The 25,828-nt window shown below is 46.9% G+C and overlaps 1 protein-coding gene across 10 annotated transcripts in view; it reads right to left on the reverse strand.

The window, feature by feature from the left end:
* Nucleotides 1-4,350: 4,350 nt before the first annotated feature.
* rnf41l (ring finger protein 41, like) overlaps nucleotides 4,351-25,828 on the reverse strand; it is a 47,028-nt gene continuing 25,550 nt past the window's right edge. For all 10 annotated transcript variants that reach the window (XM_038809027.1, XM_038809028.1, XM_038809022.1 and 7 more), the window contains 3 exons: nucleotides 24,766-24,886; nucleotides 17,110-17,355; nucleotides 4,351-7,318 (listed from right to left, as the gene is read on the reverse strand). In XM_038809027.1, the coding sequence (XP_038664955.1) occupies nucleotides 17,116-17,355; nucleotides 24,766-24,886 (361 nt within the window). In that variant the 3' untranslated portion in view covers nucleotides 4,351-7,318; nucleotides 17,110-17,115. The remainder of the gene's footprint in view (nucleotides 7,319-17,109; nucleotides 17,356-24,765; nucleotides 24,887-25,828) is intronic.

Raw genomic sequence — 25,828 nt, forward strand, 5'->3', positions numbered from 1 at the left:
TTGTCTCTCTACCACTGTCATTGGAGCCGTTTTACTCTGAGGCACTCTCCTTAACATCACCAACTATATCTCCTCTGCATGGACCTCCCGTGAACATCTCATGTCCTTAGTTTCTATCCTTCGTCGACTGAAATTGATGTCTGACACTAAACTTTGATTTATGAACCAACTCAAAATCATCACCGTTTCTGCGGCCTGTCTAGCCGTTTTAACTCTGCTCTTCCACATGTGCTTTCACTACTGCGGCCAATGAATCTTTAAATTCCTCTAAAATAATTATCTCCCGAAGCATCTCATAAGTTTGGTTTATTTTTAGTGCCCTCGTCCATCTATCAATATTAGCTTGTTTAATTCCTTCTTGTAAGCCTGACCTGGTTCTTAGGTTTCTAAACTTCTGTCTGTAGGCTCCTGACACTAGTTCATAGGCACTTAATATGGCTTTCTTCACATCATAATCCCCAGACACCACCTCTGATAGTGAGGCAAACACATCACAAGCTCTACCAACACCACCCACATGGTCTTTGGCCAATTCAATTGTTTAGCTACTTTCTCAAAGGATATAAAGTACGCTTCAAAATTGTTCTCATTGAATCTTGGCACGGCTTACATGTATTTAAACATGTCCCTACTAAACATTTCTCCATGGGTTATTTCTTCTTCACCTAAAACTTCCTCAGCTCTTGCCTTTGCCTCCAACACTTAAAGTTGTTGCTCTCCTTGCAGTGCCAATTTCTGAAGTTCAAATTCTCTTTCCTTTGCTTCTGCCACCCTCTCTCTCTTCCTTTGCTTTTAAAAAAAAAAAAAATTTTTTATTGGAATTTTTTACAGAAAATATAAAAATATAACAACAAGTATAGCAACAAGCAGTAATATGCAGCTAACAGCCCCATAACACCCACAATTCCCCCCATACCGTAACATCACATGTATCACACTCCCCCCCCCAACAAGAGAACTTAACCATAAATTTAAATTAAATAAATCAAATTTAAATAAAATAAGCAAACATAATCAACATCCTCCACCCCCCGGGTTGCTGCTGCTACTACTGTCCCAGTACCCTATCGTTGAGCCAGAAAGTCGAGGAAAGGTTGCCACCGTTTAAAGAACCCTTGCACCGATCCTCTCAGGGCGAATTTAACCTTCTCAAGCTTAATGAAGCCCGCCATGTCATTGATCCAGGTCTCCACGCTTGGGGGCCTTGCGTCCTTCCACTGTAGCAAAATCCTTCGCCGGGCTACTAGGGACGCAAAGGCCAGCACACCGGCCTCTTTCGCCTCCTGCACTTCTGGCTCTACCCCAACCCCAAAGATCGCGAGTCCCCATCCTGGCTTGACCCTGGATCCCACCACCCTTGACACCGTCCTCGCCACCCCCTTCCAGAACTCCTCCAATGCCGGGCATGCCCAGAACATATGGGCATGGTTCGCTGGACTCCCCGAGCACGACACACCTATCTTCACCCCCAAAGAACCTACTCATCCTCGTCCCAGTCATGTGGGCCCTATGCAGCACCTTGAATTGGATGAGGTTAAGCCGCGCACACGAGGAGGAAGAATTTACCCTCTCCAGGGCATCAGCCCATGTCCCGTCTTCGATCTGTTCCCCCAGTGTCCCCTCCCACTTTGTTTTCAGCTCCTCTACTGACGCCTCTTCCACCTCCTGCATAAGCTTGTAGATATCGGATATCTTCCCCTCCCCGACCCAGACCCCTGAGAGCACCCTGTCACTCACCCCCCTCGCGGGGAGCGCAGGGAATCCCTCCACCTGCCGTCTAGCAAATGCCTTTACCTGCAGATATCTAAACATGTTTCCCGGCGGGAGCCCAAATTTCTCCTCCAACTCCCCCAGGCTCGCAAACCTTCCGTCGATAAACAGGTCCCTCAGCTGACTAATGCCCGCTCTATACCATCCCCGAAATCCCCCATCCATGTTCCCCGGGACGAAACTATGGTTCCCCCTTAACGGAGCCTCCATCGAGCCCCCCACCTATGTCGCCTCCACTGCCCCCAAATCTTGAGGGTAGCCGCCACCACCGGACTCGTGGTATACCTCATGGGAGGGAGCGGCCACGGCGCCGTTACCAGGGCCCCCAGGCTTGTATCCCCACAGGACGCTCTCTCCATCCGTTTCCATGCTGCCCCATCCCCCTCCATCACCCACTTACGCACCATCGACACGTTGGCCGCCCAGTAGTACCCCGAGAGGTTGGGCAACGCCAGCCCCACCCCATCTCTACTCCGCTCCAAGAAGACCCTCTTTACCCTCGGCGTCCCATGCGCCCAAACAAATCCCATGATGCTGCTGGTCACCCTTTTAAAAAAGGCCCTAGGGATAAAGATGGGCAAGCACTGGAAGAGGAACAAGAACCTCGGGAGAACCGTCATTTTGACGGATTGCACTCTGCCCGCCAGCGATAGCAGCACCATGTCCCACCTTTTAAATTCCTCCTCCATCTGTTCCACTAGTCTGGTGAAGTTAAGCTTATGAAGAGCCCCCCAACTCCTGGCCACCTGCACCCCCAGGTACCTGAAACTCTTCACTGCCCTCCTGAAGGGGAGCCTCCCAATTCCCTCCTCCTGATCTCCCGGGTGCACTACAAATACCTCGCTCTTTCCTAAGTTCAGCTTATAGCCCGAGAAGCCCCCAAATTCCGCTAACAGCTCCATCACCCCCGGCATTCCCCCCTCTGGGTCCGCCACATATAACAGCAGGTCGTCCGCATACAGCGATACCCGGTGCTCCTCTCCACCCCGCACCAGACCCCTCCACTTCCCTGACTCCCTCAACGCCATGGCCAGCGGTTCAATCGCCAGTGCAAAGAGCAGGGGGGACAGGGGACACCCCTGCCTGGTCCCACGATAAAGCCTAAAATACTCCGATCTCCTTCCATTTGTGACTACACTCGCCATCGGCGCCGCGTAAAGCAGCCTCACCCATTTGATGAGTCCCTCCCCAAATCCAAACCTCTCCAGCACCTCCCACAGGTACCCCCACTCAACTCTATCAAACGCTTTCTCTGCGTCCAGCGCCACCACTATCTCCGCCTCCCCCTCCACTGCCGGCATCATGATAACATTGAGAAGTCTCCGCACATTCGTGTTGAGCTGCCGCCCCTTGACAAATCCTGTCTGATCTTCATGAATTACCTCTGGCGCACAATCCTCTATCCTGGTAGCCAGGATCTTCGGCAGCAACTTAGCGTCTACGTTAAGGAGCGAGATAGGCCTATATGATCCGCACTGCAAGGGGTCCTTATCCCGTTTTAGGATCAAAGAGATCAGCCCCCCCCCCCTCCCACGCCTCATTGAAAGTTCGCACCAGCAGGGGACCCACCAGGTCTGCATATTTTTTTGTAAAATTCTGCCGGGAGCCCGTCCGGCCCCGGGGCCTTACCTGACTGCATTTGCCCGATCCCCCGGACTAGCTCCTCCAACTCTATCGGCGCCCCCAGCCCCTCTACCAGCCTCTCTTGAACCCTTGGGAAACATAGCCTGTTCATGAAGCTCTCCATCCCCTCTCTCCCCCTCGGAGGTTCCGACCGGTACAATCCCTCGTAAAAGTCCCTAAAGACCCCGTTTACTTCTGTCCCCTTCTGCACTACATTTCCACCCCCATCCTTCACTCCCCCAATTTCCCTAGCCGCATCTCGCCTACGGAGCTGATGCGCCAACATCCTGCTCGTCTTCTCTCCATACTCATATACCGCGCCCTGCGTCCTCCTCCACTGTGTCTCCGCCTTTCTGGTGGTCAACAAGTCCTCTCTCTTCCTTTGCTAATCTTTCCCTTAGAAATAAACTTTATTTTTCTTTGGCCTCATTTGTCATCTCTATTTCTGTTTTTTTTTTGCTGCATTTCCAATTCTTTCATTTTTAATTGGATTTGAACTAATTCTAATGGGTTAGACTGTGTTACTGGTAAATTTCAATATTAAGCTATGGTCTATATTATCTCTACCTTCTTTGACCCTTTTGGCGGAGCTAACTGCAATTTCTCTGCCAAACACAACAGCTTTGCTTTCGAGTCCCCTTTTAAATCCTCCTGAGTGATTTCCACCACCCCCAGGACATCTTTCGCAATTGTAAGGACCTTTTTCAGTCACTCCTTATTCAATATTTTAAACCAGAAAATAATGCAATCGATCCACACACATTGTCTTTGATAACCCCAAGCTAAACAAAGAATTATACATAAGTATCCTGACACAAGCCCCCAATTTGTTACAGATGCCTGGTCAACACTCAATAATGGCTAAGACACTGAACCAGTCACGTAAATTTTTAATTTAATAAAGTGGTGCAGAAATATCAATTTGTTCCAGGAGTGATAATATAAGAAAGAGCTTGGTTATTTTATAAACAATCTTTATTAAAACAAAAGAAAACAATATTTAAACTTTTACTTCAACTGTCACTAACAGATTACGTGCAGTTTCTTAACCATAACACACGAGTTCCCATTAAACTTCACTGTACATGAAAATGCAGCTCATGTTCCACTATCACAGACAAAGGCAATACTTGTATTTACGAAGCACTTTTCTTCTATTCAGGACATTTGTTCAGAATCCTTTTTTCAATGGCTGCCTCAGTGGCAACTTTCATAAAAACCCTGGTCAATTTCCACAAGCTTTTCCTCTCTCTCTCTAAGCTCCACCCACTCCCTCAACAAAGGTTCATCCGAGGTGCCCAGACTTGAATCTATTCTCGTTAAAACATTGTTGTCCCGAATGACAATGGATCTTGAGTGGATCATCCTGACTGAACCGGGACATCCTATGTATTCCCACGAATGAAGTTAAGTCTGAATGGGACAAGGTAACTCGGGCTGGGGGCATATCCCACTGACTCTGCTGCTAGCAGTCTTTTACTTTGGTCAGTTTAATGTCTAAATTACCTGCTGTGTACTGGACTCCATATCTGGACCCAAGTTCCTAATATCTCCCCATCATGACACCGAACCATGTGGCAACCCTCAAATTGCATCTTGCCATCCAGAAAAAGACCCATTTATCCCAATTTCCTTCCATGTCGGTTAGCCAATCCTCTATCCAAGCTAATAAATTAGCCCAACCACATGTGATCTTACCTTGCGTATTAACCATTTGCGTGGCACCTTATCAAATGCCTTCTGGAAGTCCAGATATATTACATCTACAGGATCCCCATTGTCTACTTGGCTTGTTACATTTTTGAAGAACTGTAGCAAATAAGTCAAACTCTATTTACCCTTCATAAAACCATGCTGACTGATGAATGCAAAACATATGATCAATTGGTAGGTTCGGGGTTGTCGAAAAAGACAAACTGAAATTGGACCTACTCCAGGGCCAAGTAAGCATACCACTACAATGTATGTGGCTATGCTCGACAATGGAGTCACTGCTTCTTCAAAACCCCATTCTAGCACAGTAACAATATTTTGCCCTTTGCCAAATCAGGCAGACTGAAAGCAGAAGTATTGCAGGCATTACACACAATTACCAACCACCATTCTTATCACTCCGATAGAAATGTTAGATAGTTTGTCCATCAGATGTTTCCTGATAAAACCTCCAAAGGGAGGTTCCAATTTGGTGAAAAGGAGACTGCCTGTTTGTCTACATTTGGACATGCAATGCAGAAGGGCTCAAGCATAAGGGGCCAAGGTCTTGTCTGTTTATGTGACAAGTTACAATCTGGTTTATAATCTAGTATTTGATTGAAATGTTATAAACATTTCACTGGTATACCACTGAAAAGGTATCTGCAGTAAACGGAAAATTACAATAGCATGATAAGAATGAACAGCTGTATTAAGTGCCAGGTAGATATATACATTGTTGTTTCATTTATCTTTGTCTTGCATGTATGTCATTAAATATAGCAACTAAATGGTTTAAAATGGCTGTTTTACCCATAATTCTTTGAAACTGAGAACCTGGCATATGTAGGTAATCATATGTACCATATGATTTGTATTTTGCAAGGAAAAGAATATTTTTGTACTTGACCGATCTTCAAAAAGCATGAGTCTATACTATCCAGATAGGTACTGATTGCATAAGCTGAACTGAGATACGTTCACCAGTTTTCAGAGTTTGTGGGAGAAAAGTAAAAGCTCAGTCGGTCATCAAAGTAGAAGGTTGGCAATTTCAGGTACACACATTCATTTTCAGACTTGAAGGGGAACTTGCAAGTGGTGGTGTTCCCATGCACCTGCTGCCCTTGACCTTCTAGGTGGTAGAAGTTATGGGTTTGGAAGATGCTGTCAAAGAAGCCTTGGTGAGTTGCTACAGTGCATCTTATAGATGGTACACACTGCTGCCACTGTGTGTCTGTGGTGGAGTGAGTAGATGCTGGAGGTTGTGGATGGGGTGCTAATCAACAAGGCTGCTTTGTCCTGGATGGTGTTGAGCTTCTTGACTGTTGTTGGAGCTGCACTGAACCCTACACTCAACCAGGCAAGTGGAGAGTATTCCATCACTCTCCTACACTTGTGCCTTGTACATGGTGGACAGGCTTTGGGGAGTTAATTTCTACAATATTTCCAGCCTCTGACCTGCTCTTGTAGCCACTGTATTTGTAGCTGGCCCAGTTCAGTGGTTACCCCAAGGAAGTTGATAGTGGGGGATTCAGTGATAGTAATGCACAGATGGTTACATTCTCTCTTGGAGATTTCCATTGGGTGCTGCAAATGTTACTTGCCCCGTATCAACTCGAACTAAGTCAGTTGAAAAGGAAAAATGTGCAGGGCTACAGGGAGAAGGCAGATAAATAGCACTAAGTGAATTGCTTATTTAAGAAATCCAGTGCCGATATTATTGATCAAATGGCCTCCTCCTGTGTTGTAACAACACTGTAGCGTGAAGGCACTTTTTAACCTTAAAAGAGGCTTCAATGCCTCAACTAATTGTCGTGTTTCACACTGGCAGTAGAAGAATGGTTAATGAATTGGCATAACTTAATCACATAGTTTGAATGTTGCGGCTTGCTTCTTTAAATTCAAATTTATTATATTTTGCCTAAGAATAATAGGTGCCTTTTAGAAGGCTATATGGTTAAAGTGCAAACACAATAGTTGATCTAATCATTGATAGTGACAGAAATCAGTGACTGCTCCTTGCTTTGTTTCTGTTCAGTTGGGAAAATGAGGAGGCAGGAGAAGTAAGTTGCAAAATCACAATGTCTATCCTCTGCCAATTTAACAACTTTGAATAGTGAAGAAACTTTCCATAACATCAGTCCGAATTTAGTACTTTTGGAGACATCTGGCAGCAATACTGGAAGTGAGTTCTTCTGAAGTTCAGCAGGTAATGACTTGGAAATTAGAGTTTCTGAGGAAGGAATGAGAAGAAATCAGCATTGAAAAAAAAGGTACACAACATTGATTTCACTGTAACATGAAGTTTAATGAACATGAGATATAAAAGAAAAGAGAAGACCATACAGCCTACTCTGCCATTCAGTATGGCATCTTGGGCTTCCTGCTCCCATATCCTTGGATTCCCGAAGACACACATCTGTATCTCCCAGCCTTAAATCTAGTCAATGATGACATGTCTACAACCCTCCAGTGTAAAGAATTGTAAAGATTCCGACCTTTTGAGTGAAGAGATTTCTCAACTCAATCTTAAATGATGGACCTCTTATCCTGAAACTGGCCCTTGTTCCAGATCCCTCAGCCGGGAAAATAACCTCTCAGTATCTGCCCTGTGAAGTCCCTTCATCTTGAATGTTTCAGTGAGATCACGTCTCATTCTTCTAATCCTCATATAATATAGATCTACTGTGCTCAGCCTCTAAAAGGACAACCCACTCAGCCCAAGTACCAATCTAGCAAGCCTTTGCTATACTGTCTCCAATGCAAATATATCCTTTCTTGGACAATAAACAACAAAACTGTGCACAGTATTCCAGCTGTGGTCTCCCCAAAGCCCTGTAGAATTAGAACATAGAACATAGAACAGTAAAGCACAGAACAGGCCCTTCGGCCCTCAATGTTGTGCCGAGCCATGATCACCCTACTCAAACCCACGTATCCACCCTATAACAGTAACCCAACAAACTCCCCCTTAACCCTACTTTTATTAGGACACTACGGGCAATTTAGCATGGCCAATCCACCTAACCCGCACATCTTTGGACTGTAGTAGGACTTATTCCTGTACTTCCAATCTCCTTACAATGTTCCTTGTATCAGTATATTTAAGTCTCTCTGAACAGCAACATTTACAAGTTTAATGCATTAAAAAAAATATTCTGCTTATGATAAAAGTGAATAACCTCACACTTCCTCACATTTAGTATCTCAACCAGCAATTCCGGGGCAGAAGCTGTGTTGGATTTAGGATCTTGCTAGTTTGCAAGGTCATGTGGTTTGGGCCAAGTTGTGTAGGGTTGAGAGTCGCTTGGACCACAGGGAAAGACAGGGACTGTACTAATGCAGCATCGAGCTGAAGAAGCCGCTAAGTTATTTTATTCATCAATAATAATTCTAATTCCTTCATGGGAAGGGAGTTTAAAAAATGTCTGGTTTTCGGACATAGCCAGTTTTCAGGTAGCTGGATTTGAGTCACTGGGCGGGATTCTCCATTAGCCGGCGACAAAATCGGCAAATGCGATTAGGAGGTGCCGATTTGACGCCAAATCGTGATTCTCCGTCACCTCAAACGGCGTTTCACTCCGCATGTACAGTAAACACTATTTGCATATCATTAGCGGGCCTGACCCAGTCTTCTCCAGGGCCTCCGCGATTCTCCGCCTCCAATGGGCCGAATTCCCGACAGTGTGGTTCAAAAATCCTAAAACCGGCCTGGCGCCTGCTGAGGGAGAGAGAGGGGGTTATGGAAGGTGTCCAACATTGCCATAGTTTGCTGACATTTGTGCCGCCGGCTGGGAAGCTTCTGCCAGGGCTGGGGGGAGTAGTGGGGGGTGGCCAGGAGGTGGGCTGTGGGGTCAGGGTGGTCATGCACGGAGCATCATTGCAGCAGCCATGCAGCTGTGCACACCGCTAACAGCCCACTTTGAACCTGGTGTCACGGGTCAAATAGGTGTCCCTCCAGGGCACCCCCCCCCCCCCCCCCCCCCCCCCCCCCCCCGAGTGCCCTCTGGCCCCAGACGACCCATCAGCTGTATGGGTGCACTCCAGTACAACCAGTGCCATCTTGTTGGCTGGAATGAGTGTGTGTGGGGATTGTAATGTGTATGTGCAGTTGCAGCTTGTCAGCCTCTCCAGTGTCGATCACAGACCCGGCGAATCCCGCACCGTTTTTCATTGGAATCGATTATGTTCCACGTGGCACCGGTGCTAGCCCCTTAACGGTAGTGGAATCGGGTCCAGATGTGGCGCCAGTTTTTCTGTCCACGGATTCTCTGTTACCGTCAACACCCAAGTCTCAGAAACTGAGAATCCCGCCCACTGTATCTGCACTCTGTCAGCTTGTTGCCCACTCACTTAACCTCTTTGCAGTCCCTGGTATCAGGGAAGTTTGAAGCATTTAGAGGTGCTTTGGATGGATGGCTTCAGAGGGACAGTTTACTCAGAGTGGGTGGAGGAGGCGCTTGCCCCGATAACAGCTGCATTGGCAAAGACGTTGGCTGAGGTGCAAGAGCAAGGAGAGATGAAGAAGGGGGTGCAGGAGGCATTGTCACATCATAGTGATCAGTTCACCTTGACAGGTGAGGAGCTACGGAGGGTAGCGGGCGCCAATAAGGGGCTAAGAGCCAAAGTGGAGGACCTGGAGAACAGGTCGAGGAGACAGAATTGGAGGATCGTGGGCTTGCCCGGTGGGGTGGAGGGCCGGAAGCCGACCGAATACTTTGCAGACTTGTTCGCCAACTTGATGGGGGAGGGAGGAGAGCCCTCCCTCTAGGAGTTGGATCAGGCCTTTTGGTCACCGGCTGAAGCCTAGAACAACCAAGGGCGGTCATAGTCTGCTTCCGCAGCTACCATGTGAAGGAGAAGGTTTTGAGCTGAGTGAAGCAGAACATGAAGTGGGAAGAAGGAACCCGTGGAGATTTTTACACCTGAGGGATTGTGAGTATTTGTTTTTTTTCTCTGTGTACAAGGTGTTCTCGAGGATTGACTTTTTTGTGGTGGGGAAGATACTGTGGCTGGTGTTAAGAGGGCAGAGTATTCCGCAATTGTGATTTCAGATCATGCCCCACATTGGTGGGATGTGGTGCTGAAGAAAGGGTTCGAGTCTTGGAGGTTGACAGCATGAAAACAGACCCTTCAGCCCAAATTGTCCATGCCGCCAAATTTTAGCACTAAGCTAGTCCCAGTCCCAATTGCCCGCATTTGGTTGATACCCTCTATTCCCAGCTTTCCCATATAACTGTCTAAATACTTTTTAAAAGACAAAATCGTACTCGCATCTTCTACTGCCTCTGGCAGCTCAGTCCAGACACTCACCATCCTCTGAGAGAAAGAATTACCCCCTGAAGCCTTTTGTATCTCTTCCCTCTCACCTTAAACCTGTGCCCTCTAGTTTTTAGGCTCCCCTGCCTTTGGGAAAAGATGTTGACTATTTATCTTATCCATGCCCCTCTTTATTTTATAAACCTCTATAAGATCACCCCATAGCCTCCTAAGCTCCAGGGAATAAAGTCCCAGACTGTCCAGCCTCTCCTTATAAACCATTAAGTCCCGGTAGCATCCTAGTAAATCTTTTCTGCACACTTCCTAGTTTAATTATATCTTTCTATAATAGGGCGACCAGAACTGTACACAGAGGCCGGGGTGGAGGAAGGATGTGGGGTTGTTGGCGATATCGGTGATAGGGTGGGGAAAGTGACTGAGGAGTACGTGGGGTTCAACTGTATGGGGGAGGTCTCGCTGTCGGTGGTTTGGGAGGCTCTGAAGGCAGTGGTGAGGTGATTTTGGTTAAGGCTAAGGTGGAGAGAGAGGAGCCCCAGCGGTTTATAGAAGAGATTTTGGAGGTGGACGGGAGGTATGTGGGGTACCTGGATCCAGGGCTCCTGGTGGAGAGGAAAGAGTTGCAGGCGAGGTTCAAACTGCTGTCCACAGAAAAGTGGTATGTCAACTGAGAGGGGTGAAGGGAGCTGTTTATGAGTATGGGGAGAAGCAGGTCGTACGTTGGTAGGCCAGTATCATAGGCAAGGGAGATAGTTTGGGTTCGAGGTATGACGGGGGGAGCTGGTAGTGGCCTCAGAGCAGATTAACAAGGTGTTTGAGGAGTTTCTTAGGGGCTTGTATAAGCCGGAACCACCGCAGGATGAGCGGGCAATAAGGAAGTTTTTGAGAAGGTTAGAGTGCCCGAGATTGAATAAAATGAAGAACGTGGAGAAGTCGGTCGTAGCAGAGGAAGGGAAGGCAGCAGTGCCGGTTGAGTTCCCGATGGAATTTTACAAGAAATTTAAAGATAGGTTGGCGCCGTTGCTGGTGGAAATGTTAGAGGACGGGCCGGTTAGGAGGGCTTTTGCCAAAAACACTGGGACAGTGTTGCTGCTAGAGAAGGATAAGGACCCGGTGGAGTGTGAGTCATACAAGTCCATATCTCTGCTGAATGTAGATGCCAAGATGCTGCCGTGAAGGTTGGAGGTGTGCCTTCCAGGGGTGATTAAGGTGGATCAGACGGGGTTTGTTAAGGGCAGACAGCTGTCTTCAAATGTGCGGCAGTTGCTGAATGTGGTGCTTTCTCAGGCAGAGGGAAGGGAGCTGGAGGTGTCATTTGATGCAGAGAAGACATTTGATCAAGTGGAGTGGAGTTACCTGATTGTGGTGTTGGTGAAGTTTGGGATTGGGCCTAAGCTTGTTGCATGGGTGAAGTTGCTGTATAAGGAGCCGATGGTGAGCATGCGTGCGAATTATATGAATTCAGGGTATTTCTCATTGCACTGGGAAACGAGGCGGGGTGTCCCATAACTCGCCCTTCTGTTTGCGTTGGTGATGGAGCCCTTGGCTTTTGGGTTGAGGAGCTCGGGGTTGTGGAAGGAGATAGTGAGGGCAGGGTGGAGCATAGGGTATCCTTGTACGCAGATGATTTGCTGTTGTACTTTAGAGCCGGGCTCCTTTGTGCGGGACATAAAGGGAATAATCTGAATTTGGGGAAAAGGGAGTATTTTGTGGTTTCCTCTCCAAGGACGGGGGCTGGGGTGAGGGGTTGCCATTCCGTGTAGTAGCGTCTCACTTCAGGTATCTGGGGTGCAGGTGGCTCAGGACTAGGTACGTCTTTGGAAGTAGAATTTCTCTAATTTGTGGAGATGGTTGATTTGTCGAGGTGGGATGATCTTCCTGTCGTCGGCAGGCCAGGTGCTGGCAGTGAACATAAGAACATAAGAACTAGGAACAGGAGTAGGCCTCTGGCCCCTTGAGCCTGCTCCGCCATTCAATGACATCATGGCTGGACTTCCGGTGGCTACCATGGAGGAGTAGGTCGCACATTCGATAGCTCCCGCCAGGAACGGACTTTCGGACCTTTTTTCCCGACTTTAGGGGATAGATCGGTGCAGTGGACGATATTAAGAAGGATTCCCCCTCCGATGTATGGCTAAATGGACTAGAAGTGGCTGTGTGAAAAGACTCAGCCCGGATAGAGTGAAGCAGTCGGAGCTGGTATAGCGGCGCAGCATGGTGGAGCGTCAGGACGAGGGAGCGGTGGCTCAGTGGTCTAAGGAGCAACAGATGACGTTTTTTAAGGTTTGTTTCTCTGTGCTGAAAAAGGAAATGCTGGACCCGATCAAGGCTGCGATCGATCAAGTGGTTTTGAATCAGGCGGTCCAAGGGAAAGTGATACAAGAAATTGAGCTGAAGTTATCTAGCCAGGAGGACTATCTAACCGTGCTGGAACACAAGGTGGAGGTGTTAGATGAGCGCCACAAGAGAATGCAGGAGACGTTGGAGGACCTGGAGAACAGGTCCAGGAGGCAGAACTTAAGGATCATTGGCCTCCCTGAAGGAATTGAGGGGTCAAATGCGGGAGCATATGTGATGAGCATGCTGGGGCGCTGCTGGGGGCCGGGGCATGGATGGAGCGCATGGAGCCCTCGCAAGGAAGCCTAAGGCGAATGATCCGCTGAGGGCCATGGTGGTGCGTTTCCACCGTTTTTTGGACAAAGAACTCATGTTGCGGTGGGCCAAGAAAGACTGGAGCAGCAGATGGGAGAACAGCGAGGTGCGCATCTATCTGGACCTGGGAGCGGAGCTGGCCAAGAGATCATAGAATCATAGAAATTACAGTGCAGAAGGAGGCCATTCAGCCCATCAAGTCTGATCTGGCTCTTGGAAAGAGCACCCTACCCAAGGTCAACAACTCCACCCTATCCCCATAACCCAGTAACCCCACCCAACACTAAGGGCAATTTTGGACTCTAAGGGCAATTTATCATGGCCAATCCACCTAACCTGCACATCTTTGGACTGTGGGAGGAAACCGGAGCACCCGGAGGAAACCCACGCACACACGGGGAGGATGTGCAGACTCCGCACAGACAGTGACCCAAGTCGGAATCGAACCTGGGACCCTGGAGCTGTGAAGCAATTGTGCTATCCACAATGCTACCATGCTGCCCTTAACTCAGTAACCCCACCCAACACTAAGGGCAATTTTGGACACTAAGGGCAATTTATCGGGTTATGGTTTCTATGGATGCGGAGAAGGCCTTTGATCTGGTGGAGTGGAGGTATTTGAAATTTTGGGTAGGTTTGGGTTCAGCCTGAAGTTCGTGGCGTGGTGCGTCTGCTGTATGCATCCCCGGTTGCAAGTGTACGGACAAATAAGAGATGGGTTCGGAGTTTTGGACTGCATAGGAGAATGAGACAGGGGTGTCTGTCACCGCTGTTGTTCACGCTGGCGATTAAGCCGTTGGTGATGGTCCTCAGGAGGTCAGTGGAGTGGCGGGGGATTTTGAGGGGGAGCACAGCGTGTTGTTGTACATGGATGACCTGCTGTTATCTGTGTCGGCCCCACTGGAGTATGAGCAGGATTAAGGGAATATTGGAGATGTTTGGGGCTTTCTCCGGGTATATGAGTTAAATGTCGGGAAGACGGAGGTGTTTCCGGTGAATGTGCTGGGGCAGGAAGCCAACTTGGAGGTGTTGCCATTTAAGGTCGACCTGGGAAAGTTTAGGCATTTGGGGATTCAGGTGACGAGGGAATGGGCTACGATGCACGGGTGGAATTTGACAACGTTGGTGGAGGTGGATTTTAAGAGATGGGATACATTACACCTGACATTGGCAGGGAGGGTGCAAGTGGTAAAGATGAATGTGCTGCCAAGGTTCCTGTTTGTTTTCTAGACCCTCCCGATCTTTCTCCCCAAGGCCTTCTTCTGGAATTTGGAGATAGTGATTTTGGAGTTCATATGGGCAGGGATGATGCCGAGGGCAAAGAAGGCTCTGTTATAGAGGCAGAGACAAAGAGTGGGTTGGCGTTACCGAATCTGTTGTACTATTATTGGGCGGTGAACGTGGAGGGGGAAGTGTGTCAGGATGGAGGAGGATTCTGTAGGTGTTCCGGTCTGAGGGTGATAGTGACGACTCCGCTACCATTAGCTCCAGGAAAGTATACGGAGAGCCTGGTGGTACAGTCAACGGTTAGGGTGTGGAATCAGCTGATAATTATCATTTTAAGTTGGAGGGCATGTAGGTGTTGATGCCACTGTGTGGGAATCATAGGTTTAAACCAGGGGAGATGGATGGGATGTGTGAGAGGTGGAGGCCTGTACTTGGAAAGTCTGGATGAGTTGCAGGAGAGGTTTGAGTTATCGAGGGGGAGTGAATTTAGATATATGCAGGCGAGGGATTTTGCGTGAAAAGAGTGGAGGGCGTTTCCCAGATTGCCGGAAAACACTTTATTGGAGCAACCGCTGCTCCTGTATGAGTTGGGGCAGGGTCCAGAACAAATGGGATAAATTGGTGTGTGTGACGGTGGTGGGGGAGGGGAGATAGGCTGGGGACTGTGGTGCGAGGTGATGCGGAGAGTGAACTCAATCTGCTCCTGTGCAAGGGTGCGTTTGATGCAGTTTAAGGTGGCGCATAGGGTACAGATGATTGGGTTCTTTCAGGGGATGGCTGATGAGTGCGAGAAGTGTGGATTAGGCCCAGCGAATCACACGCATACGTTTTGGGGTTGCGAGACATTGGACATACTAGGAAGCGGTGTTAAGACGCTGTTTATGATTGTGGGCGTGGATGTCAGGCTGGACCCAATGGTGGTGATTTTTGAGGTATCAGAAGTGCTGGGGGTGCTGGAGGGGAAGGGAGCCGATGTTGTGGCCTTCTCCTCTCCAATTGCCCAGCAAAGGATCCTGCTAAATTGGAGGTTGGATACACCGCCAGGGGTGGCGGCCTGGCTGGGGGACCTGTATGACTTTCTCTGGTTGGAGAAAATAAAGTTCGAGTTGAGGGGGGTCAGTGGAGGGCTTCAGGCTCCGAATATTTCTTGTTAAATGTTCTGTCCAACAGTATTACTGCTGTTGGGGAGGCCTATGCACTACTCCCACCAGCATTTTCTGACCGTTGCTATTTCTAATCCCCACCATATTGATTATACTTGATTTTCTTATTCCAGAGCCTTTCTCACTAATGCCCTTATCAGGGCTACCCCTACTCATTCTGCAGGTCTTTACAAAATGTTGTGTACCTGGAGTTGCCAGTCGTAATCGCCTTGTAACTATTATCTTTGAACGGGTGATTAGATCCAAGTCATTTATCTCTATTTTGTGCCACCAGTTCATCTAATGTACTTTGGATGTTCCACGCATTCAGATAAAATGACTTCAATGTTGTTTTTTTTTATGCCTATTCCCTGCATGGACCTTATTCTTTGCGTTGTTAAACTTTGCATTAGATCAACTGCGCTGAAAGTGCACTTGAAGGGACATCTGGTGGTTGCTGGGAAAAAAAACACCCACCAGATTTTTATCAAAACCTACCATCTGCCACAACACCTCAGTAAATGAATCAATCAATTTCCCACCGTCTCCAATCTATAGTCTGTTTTATTCTCACAACTCACAGCATTAAAAGATAGTCCAACAAATTTTCTGAGGTCCCAGGTTGCACACTCGGTGCTGTTTCGCCAGTATCTTTGCACATGTCCATTTTGGGTGTAAATTGAATTTCTCCACCAATGAATTCAAGTACCGGAATAGAAAATAGTGAAACTGAATTCAATTAATCTTGCAATTTATTGGCTAGTGTCTAAAAGCCACCAGATTTTCAGCATGATGGCACAGTGGTTAGCAAGTGCCAGTGGGCCAGGTTCTTTTGTGGCTTTGGGTGACTGTGTTGTGTTTGCACATTCTCCCCATGTCTGCGTGTGTTTCCTCCATGGGCTCCGGTTTCCTCCCATAGTCCAAAGATGTGCAGGTTTATGAGCCTAGGTTCAGAGGATCGGTGCAGACTTGATGAGCTGAATGGCCTCCTTCTGCACTGTAGGGATTCTATAGTTGTAAATGTAATTGGGTCACTAATTATCTTTATTGAATGGAACCTACAAACCCCATATGACTCCAGTCTCATACTGTGGTTGACTCATTGCCCAGGGACTGAGTCACATAGCAATTATGGATTCTCCTCAAAAGGAACAAATTTGAAGTTGGCCCAGAACATGGCACTGGAGTAACTCCTCAGGTCCCTAAAAATCTCAACAATGGATAAGCCTAGTTCAGTGCAAAACACGAGACAGAAGTATTTACAACCATCTTCAACCAGAAGTGCCTAGTGGAAGATCCATCTCAACTTCCTCCTGAGGTCCCCATCAGCAAAGGTGCCAGTATTCAGTTCATTCACTCCACTCCATGTAATATCAAGAAACAACTGAGAGTACCGGCTACAAGGCCCAGAGAACATCCCAGGAGTAAGAGTTAACTCTTTATGTTGATCTGTTTTAACCTAGCAACTTAAAAAGTTAACACGTTCCTCACGCCAGAGATGCAGCCTGACTTGCTGGGTATTTCCATTTCATTTTTTAATTATTAAAGCAGCTCAGTTTCCAATTAGGGAATAGCTTGCCACAAAGCCACTTTGGCAGTTCTGCCATTCTGCATGATACTCAGTTAAATGTTCTGTACTTTGGATGGTGAAGAGAAAAAAATTAGAATTTTATTTTTAAAGATGCATCTGAGGGAACTGTTTCCCATCACAAATTTTGTAACTTACCATTTCTCAGATAACAGTGACCTCTTTGGGTTTCCTTTTGATGCTTTCCAGTCGATTGAGAGGTCTGGCACTAGTGTTTCGTTTGCTACTTCCCTCTCCAGTGGCAAGCTTGTTTTCTTTATGCAGGCTTTTTAGCAACTCCATCAATTCTCTTTTCTCAAGTTCTGCTTGTTCTAGTTCCTGCCGATGCTGTCTTTCTTCTGCCACAAGTGTCCGCACATCTGACATCACACGTGACATCTGACTCTGAAAGTACAAGTTTCCTTGAGTGTTTGTTTGGGGCAAGAACCTCTGCCATGCTGAAATTAGCCATCATCCTAACGGGGAAGGAAATGCATGCATGGATTTGAAGTGCTGACTTGGCCTTCTCTGAAATTTGTACATGATTGGCCGAATCATGTCTGGTTAGACCTGGTACACTTCCCGGATTATCGTGGGTTGTGGGGCTCACCTGTGCTCCCTGTCAGAATTTTATTTTTTGCGTTCCCAAGATGTGGGAATTTATTGCCCATTCCTAGTTGCTTTTGTTTTGAACTTCTGGTCCTGGTTCAGTAGGATTGAGTAGCATGCTAGGTTACTTCAGGGGGTAGTTCAAAGTCAATCACATTGATGTGGAAATTGAGTCATATACTGTATAGCACAGCCGGAGAATGAACGGCAAGTTCTCTCATCTAGAGGCTATTAGCAAACAGTTGGGCTTTTATGACAACTTTATCATTGCATGGTCACTTATACCAATACCAGCTTTTTATTTCCAAATTTTAAAAACTGAATTCAAACTCTCATTCTGCCATGGTGCAATATGAACTCATTAATTATTCAGGCCTCTGGAATAGAACAAAGAACAAGACAGCACAGGAACAGCCCCATCGGCCCTCCAAGCCTGCGCTTATCACATGTCCTATCTAGACCAACCACCTGTATCCTTCTATACCCCGTCTGTTCTTGTGTCCATCCAGATAGGTCTTTTTTTAAATATGTAAATGTATTTTATTGGGTTATTGAACAAAGTATATTTGCTGTTATGTACACAGGATATGATATATATATTATATAGAAGAGAAGGGCACACACACACAAATCACAGGGAAAAAAAGTAACACAAGAGAAATACAAAATCAAATAAAGTAACTGACGAAGGGCAATACTCGAATGGGTCTGGTGCTGTCGCTTGCTCCACCCGGACGGATTTCGCTGCCGTTGTCGTCTTGTGCTCACTTCCGCTCCAGCCGGCCCTCCCGTCTTCCGCCTGTGTTCTCCTTTTTCTCTGTTCCTGTGGATGCCAAATTTGTTAACGTTCCCATCTATCTCTCCCTCTCATGATTTGGCTACTTTCCCCTAGTTCTTGGCGACCTGGCTATTCTTCTGATTGTTTGTTGGCCACAAACAGGTCCCAGAACAATTGGGTGAATGGCTCCCACATTCTGTGGAAGCCGTCGTCTGACCCTCGGATGACTAATTTGATTTTCTCCATTTGGACAGATTCCGAGAGGTCGGACAGCCAGTCTGCAGCTTTGTGTGGTGCTGCTGACCGCCAGCCGAACAGGATTCTACGGCGGGCAATCGGAGACAAAGGCAAGGACGTCTGCCCTCCTCCCCAGAAATAGATCTGGCTGGTCTGAAACCCCGAAGCCCGCCACTTCGGGCAAGGCTCCACCCTCACCACTTTGGACATTGCCTCGAAGAAGGCTGTCCAGTACTCCACAGGTCTGGGGCAAGACCAGAACATGTGGGCGTGGTTGGCCGGGCCTCCTTGGCACTGTTCACATCTATCCTCCACCTCCGGGAAGAACCTACTCATACGGGTTCTTGTTAAGTGGGCTCTATGTACCACTTTTAGTTGCGTCAGGTGGAGTTGACCCTATGCAGTGCTTCGCTCCGGAGTCCCCACCCTATTTCGATCCCCAATCCTCCTCCCATTCCATTCTTGCTGCGTCCAGTACGGTGTCGGCCCCTTCTACCAGTTGGTCATACATGTCGCTAGTTTCCTTTCTCTAGTATGCTTGCGTCCAGTAATGTCTGTCATGGCGGTTGTGGGTATGTCCTTGTCTCCTTTCGTAGTTTTTCAGTTGCAGGTACCTTAGCTTGTTCCCCCTGGCTGGCTGAAATTTCTCTGTCAGTTCGTCCATTGTTGCGATCCTGCCGTCCGTGTCTATTCAGGTAAGTCTTAAAGGTTGCCAATGTATCTGCCTCAACCACCTCACCTGGCAGTGCATTCCAGGCCACCACCACCCTCTGTGTAAAAAAACGTGCCTCACACATCTCCCCTGCACCTTTTCCCCTCACCTTGAACTTGTACACCCTTGTAATTGTAATTTCCATCCTGGGAAAAAGCTTCCAACTGTTCACCCTATCTATACCCCACCCCTAATAATTTTCTATACTTATATCAGGTCGCCCCTCAGCCTCCGTACCTTTAGGGAGAACAATCCCAGTTTATTCAATCTCTCCTCATAGCTAATACCCTCCATACCAAGTAAAATCCTGGTAAACCTTTTCTGTACTCTCTCCAAAGCCTCCAGTTCCTTCTGGCAGTGCAGTGACCAGAATTGGATACAGTATTCCAAATGTGGCTTAACCAACGTTCTATATAACTGCAACATAATTTTTGAACTTTTATACTCTATATCCCATCCTATGAAGGCAAGCATGCCGTATGCTTTCTTTACCACCATTTCCACTTGTGCTGCCACTTTTAAGGATCTGTGTCTCGATGCTCCTGATGGTTCTGCCATTTATTTTATAGCTCCCACCTAAATTGGATCCATTAGCCCAGTTACCTAGGATCATTTCTGTGATTATCGGCCTGCAGATTACAGAGCTGCAATATTTTGTAGATCAAAGAAATCCAATATATGATGTGTGTAGCGATCTACATCACTGTATATACACAAGGGGTTCAATGCTTCACAGCTCCAGGGTCCCAGGTTCGATTCCCGGCTGGGTCACTGTCTGTGTGGAGTCTGCACGTCCTCCCTGTGTGTGCGTGGGTTTCCTCCGGGTGCTCCGGTTTCCTCCCACAGTCCAAAGATGTGCGGGTTAGGTGGATTGGCCATGCTAAATTGCCCTTAGTGTAAGGTTAATGGGGGGATTGTTGGGTTATGGGTATACAGGTTACGTGGGTTTAAGTAGGGTGATCATTGCTCGGCACAACATCGAGGGCCGAAGGGCCTGTTCTGTGCTGTACTGTTCTATGTTAATGTAAATACACTACAACTAAGCAACCACTAGAGGGAGCATCAGAGATATCATGACATGCAGACACGCAATCAATGGGTCATTAGAACAGGACACAACCAATGGGCAATCAGGACACCTAAGAGGTGGCATTACCACAAGGGGGCACGACATGACCCATATAGAAAGCACACAGGCTCTGCCTCTTCCACCGGCAGAAACCAAGAGGGCAGGACAAGGTTGATTATCAGCAACATCACACCTTAGCACATGGTCGAGAGCAAGCTTGTATAGTTAGCAGAATAGACTGAGTTACTAGAGGCAGATTAGTAGAGTGTCAAACTCATTTAAGAGCACTGTTAATCGTTCAATAAATACATTAAACTTATCTCCGAGTCTGGAGCATCTTTCAGCAGAGCCTACATCAAGTGGCAGCTTATGTTATGAGCAATAACATAACACAACATGGTACAGGAGTGACTGCTCAATCTCCCTAGTTCAACTCAGCAAGGTTAGAGACAACCAGCAACCGAATCCAGGCACGATGAACAAGATTCAGGCTCCTCATCAACTCAGGTCCACCGGTAATCTTAGTGCTAGCTCGCGTTCGTTCGAACAAAAATTCCAACTATACATGGAAGCATCCGACCTGAATGGCACGACCGATGCTCGGAAGATAGCTCTTCTACTCACCATTGCGGGTGAACGTGTGATAGAGATCTTCAACTCGTTTCAATACTCAAAGGCAGGACAAAACTAAATACCAGACCATCCTGGACAAATTCGACAGCCACTGAGGTGGACACGAACAAATTTGGTAAAAATGGGACGAATACTCACCACGAGGCAGAGGTAGTGTTGAACCAGAAGAAGACGGCAGTTTTGAATAGCAGCCATCTAGTCTGACCAGTCCGCACATGCGCACTTCCCTAAAAGACGTAAACCGTGCATGCGCAGTTGCGAAAAGAGCGCACAGTTAAGGAACCTCGATGTGCACATGCGCAATTGAGTCCTACGCATGACATCCCGAGCATCATGATGTCAGAGGCCTCCGACCACGTCCACTTAAAGGGGAAATGTCCGAAAATTAAAAAGAAAAGTTTTAAAGCCACAAAACACAATTCTTTCACCTCAAAAGACAGAACAATGCCTGAACTTCAACCAGCCGTTGAAAATAACCTCCACAGCACCCTGGAACAAGCAGTTTGCACCACCCGAAGTGAAGAGCACAATGATAAATCCAAAACCAAAGATGATGATTTGTTCATTGAACAAGAAGAAAACGATGCCACACAGCGAGTACTGAACAACTCCATTGGCATCTGGAGCCTGCGACACCAAACGCATGACTCTGATTAAGGCAGTGCTACAGATCCAGACAATGACTACCTGGATAATGCATGCCGAGTAGGCATCATCATGAAGTGCGAATATGCCACACCGAGCACATTGCAAGTCCCGTCAATCCTTGCCGTGGATTTCGAGGACGAATGAAAATGAAATGAAAATCGCTTATTGTCACAAGTAGGCTTCAAATGAAATTACTGTGAAAAGCCCCGAGTCACCACATTCCGGCGCCTGTTGATGGATGTCAACCAATGCCCTATCCGGTTCAAACTGCACACAGGTGCCTCCGCCAACCTGATCTCGCAGTCGGACTTCACGAGAATCTAGAAGGCTCCCAAGCTCCTTCCAGCTGCCTGCAAACTCCAGGACTACACTGGCAACGCAATTAAGATGCTGCCACCTGACAGTGTTCAACCGATACATACAGACAAGCCCACGCTTAGAGATTGTTCAGCCAAACAGGGCATCCCTGCTAGGTGTGCACGCCTGCAAGCAACTGAACCTCATCCGACGGGTCTACACCATGACGCCGTCTCATCCGGATCAGCATCAACGACTTCCTGACCCAGTACCCAGATGTCTTCAGCGGGATGGGCACACTTCCGTAAGAGTACAGGACTCTATTGCGGTCTGACGCCAAACCAGTGGTCCACGCACCACGAAGAGTCCCCGACTCCAGACAGCGATGAAAGACTCCACAGCGAGACCACAGCACGACTCCACACAGAGAGCAATGAAAGACTCCATAGAGAGAGCGATACAAGCCTCCACAGAGGTGGAAACTAGAGGGAGAGGATAAGAATATAAAATAGATGTATAACATTAAAAATAGATAAAACTAGGGCGGCATGTGGCACAGTGGTTAGCACTTGGACTACAGCGCTGGTTCGAATCCCGGACCTGGGTCACTGTCCCGTGTGGAGTTTGCACATTCTCCCCGTCTCTGTGTGGGTTTCACCGTCACAACCCAAAGATGTGCAGGTTAGGTGGATTAGCCACGCTAAATTGCCCCTTAATTGGAAAAAAAATAATTGGATACTCTAAATTTATTTTTAAAAAGATAAAACTAACCTGGTAGACAATAATTTATTAATATTAATAATAATAATCTTTATTAGTGTCACAAGTAGGCTGCAATGAAGTTACTGTGAAAATCCCTGAGGCGCCACACTCCGGCGCCTGCTCGGGTGCACAGAGTGAGAATTCAGAATGTCCAATTCACCTAACAAGCACATCTGTTGGGACTTGTTGGGGGAAACCGGAGCACCCAGGAGGAAACCCACACAGACACGGGGAGAACATGCAGACTCTGCACAAACAGTGACGCAAGCGGGAATCGGTCCTGGCGCTGTGAAGCAACAGTGCTAGCCACCATGATAATGAAGGGGCACACCTGTGTTTTTCACTTTACAGCATAATAATCTTTATTGAGGGCAGCACGGTGGCACAGTGATTAGCATTGATGCCTACAGCGCTGAGGACCTGGGTTCGAATCCCGGCTCTGGGTCACTGTCCGTGTGGAGTTTGCACGTTTTCCCCGTGTCTGCGTGGGTTTCGCCCCCACAACCCAAAGATGTGCAGGATAGGCGGATTGGCCACGCTAAATTGCCCGTTAATTGGAAAAAATAATTGGGTACTCTAAATTTATTTTTAAAAAATAATAATCTTTATTGTCATAAGTAAGCTTACATTAACACTGCAATGAAGTTACTGTGACAAGCCCCTAGTCGCCACATTCCGGCGCCTGTTCGGATACACAGAGGGAGAATTCAGAATGTCCAATTCACCGAACAGCAGGTCTCTTTTGGGACTTGTGGGAGGAAACCGGAGCACGAAGAGGAAACCCACACAGACACAGGGAGAACGTGTAGACTGCGCACAGACAGTGACCCAAGCCGGGAATCAAATCTGGGACCCTGGAGCTGTGAAGCAACAGTGCTACCCACTGTGCTACATCTTACAACTACGGCACATGAAGTTCTTGGATTCTTTTAAAGTGTGAATATCATCTCATAACTTTGTCCAAAAAGGAGGAATTTTCATTATAACCCTTGAAATAAACTGCACTCTTAAGTGTTGTATGTACAGGAAGTACACACCATGGGCCAGATTTAACAGTCAGTGGCAAAACAAGGAGGCTTGCCACTGAACTTGATGCAAGTCTCAGTAAAAGATAGACAATTTCTTTGGTGAGAATCTCCCCGCCACGTAGTGGTACTGGAACTGATTGCCGTGTTCTTTACATTTTCATAGCATGGAGCTGGAGTGATGTGATCAGGGGGTGCAAGCAGCTCATCACATTAAAATAATTTTCAGCTACCCACATAGGAAACAAAAACAGTAAAATAAAATCATTTTCATAAATTTCTATATGGAGCAAATGAAAGATTGGGGGGGGGGGGGAAACACATGGGGCAAAGGTAGAAGGTAAGTATGATTTGAAAGTTAAAGATATTAATTTTTAAAACAATCTACAAATCAATAATTTAATAGCACTTCCCTGTCATAAAATTACTTTCACGGCACCAATTCTATTGTTCATCAGATTGTATTAGTCACATCACCATTTAAAACCAAGTTACACCTGGCTGAAGCCCTTTGAACTGGTTGCCTTGTTCAAACAGCCATATGGAAGCAAGAAAGTGGAAATTCTCACTGATCTCAGCGACTACAGCGGTCTGCAGCAGAGGCCTAAATGACAGGTGACAACCCCAAGTGACAGGTTACAACTTCAGGATTTCCACACTAATCTGCACAGGTCCAACATCTTGCAAATTAAAAATACTGCAGACACTGGAGGTCTGAAATAAAAACATCCTATTCAAGGACCTGCTGCTTCTCAAACCCAGAAATGAACCAAATTACCCGGTGATCAGAAATGGGCCATGAGGGAGATAGAGAAACAGTTTATACCCCAAATATGGGAAGGGCCTGGGGCCCTCACCTTCTGATGACAGCTCAGCATTGCAGTTTTCACTCAAATACCTAGGCTACAGGGAAAGTAGCACAGACACCTTTGGCTCAAATAAAATGCCCTCAAATTAATTAATGCCTGTACATTTTCAGAGCATATATATCACACACACATTTCAAATTTCATAGAATAATGACGATAAATAAACTTATACTAACTTTAAGTTCCTCAATTTCATTTTGCAGAAGACTTTCTTTCTGTACCATGTGTCGTCTTTGAGAATCTAAACGGGACTCCATTTCATGCCTCACTTCTTCAATTTTACAAATCATCTCAGACCTTTTATATTAAAAAAACAGATTTATAAATGGTACTTGATGTTAGATTTACTTTGCCCAATTTTCTCCCTTTCACTAGACTCTTTTTTCAGAGCATCACAGCAAAGCCCGATTATGTCTCCACTCGATGTATACATGTGCACTTTCAGTGGTGTCCCTTCAGAAAGGTTCCTTCCATAATCAATAAAAGAGTTCAAGTGTATAAACAGCATCCATACTTAATCATCAACTTAATTATTGACCAGTCATTTTTCTGGCATGTACAGCTGACTTCATCATCATCCATATTTAACTCAAATTGGTACGCCTTGTTCCATCAATATTTCTTTTGGAGATTTCCTAGTTATGCCAAAGTTAGGGCAGCACGGTGGCCTAGTGGTTAGCACAACCGCCTCACGGCGCTGAGGTCCCAGGTTCGATCCCGGCTCTGGGTCACTGTCAGTGTGGAGTTTGCACGTTCTCCCCGTGTCTGCGTGGGTTTCGCCCCCACAACCCAAAAATGTGCAGAGTAGGTGGATTGGCCACGCTAAATTGCCCCTTAATTGGAAAAAATAATTGGCTAATCTAAATTAAAAAAAAAAAAGTTATGCCAAAGTTTGTTTGTCAATGTCTTTAGCATATGATAAAGACAAAAACCATGCAAGACAAGTGGAAACAATCAATGTAAACAATCGATGGTCTGGCTATGATCTAGTGCGCAATCCATTGGCCACGCTGTACCGGAAAAACAGCTCGCCATGGCGCAGTGAGGTCGATAAATAGGCAGGGCACCCTGTTCCCTGGATCTACCCAGCTTGCAATGCTTTGCGAGATCCAACGGGATAATTATTTGGCAAATCTGCACATTAGAGCGAGGCAGTTAGTCTCACTCTAATGTGTGGATTCTCGAGGTATCTGAAGCTTTGGGATTCATTCCCTTTGCCTCGGAGACCTCGGGCGAGTG

This window comes from Scyliorhinus canicula, chromosome 10 (assembly GCF_902713615.1).
Source record: "Scyliorhinus canicula chromosome 10, sScyCan1.1, whole genome shotgun sequence".
Classification (NCBI taxonomy): Eukaryota; Metazoa; Chordata; class Chondrichthyes; order Carcharhiniformes; family Scyliorhinidae; genus Scyliorhinus; species Scyliorhinus canicula.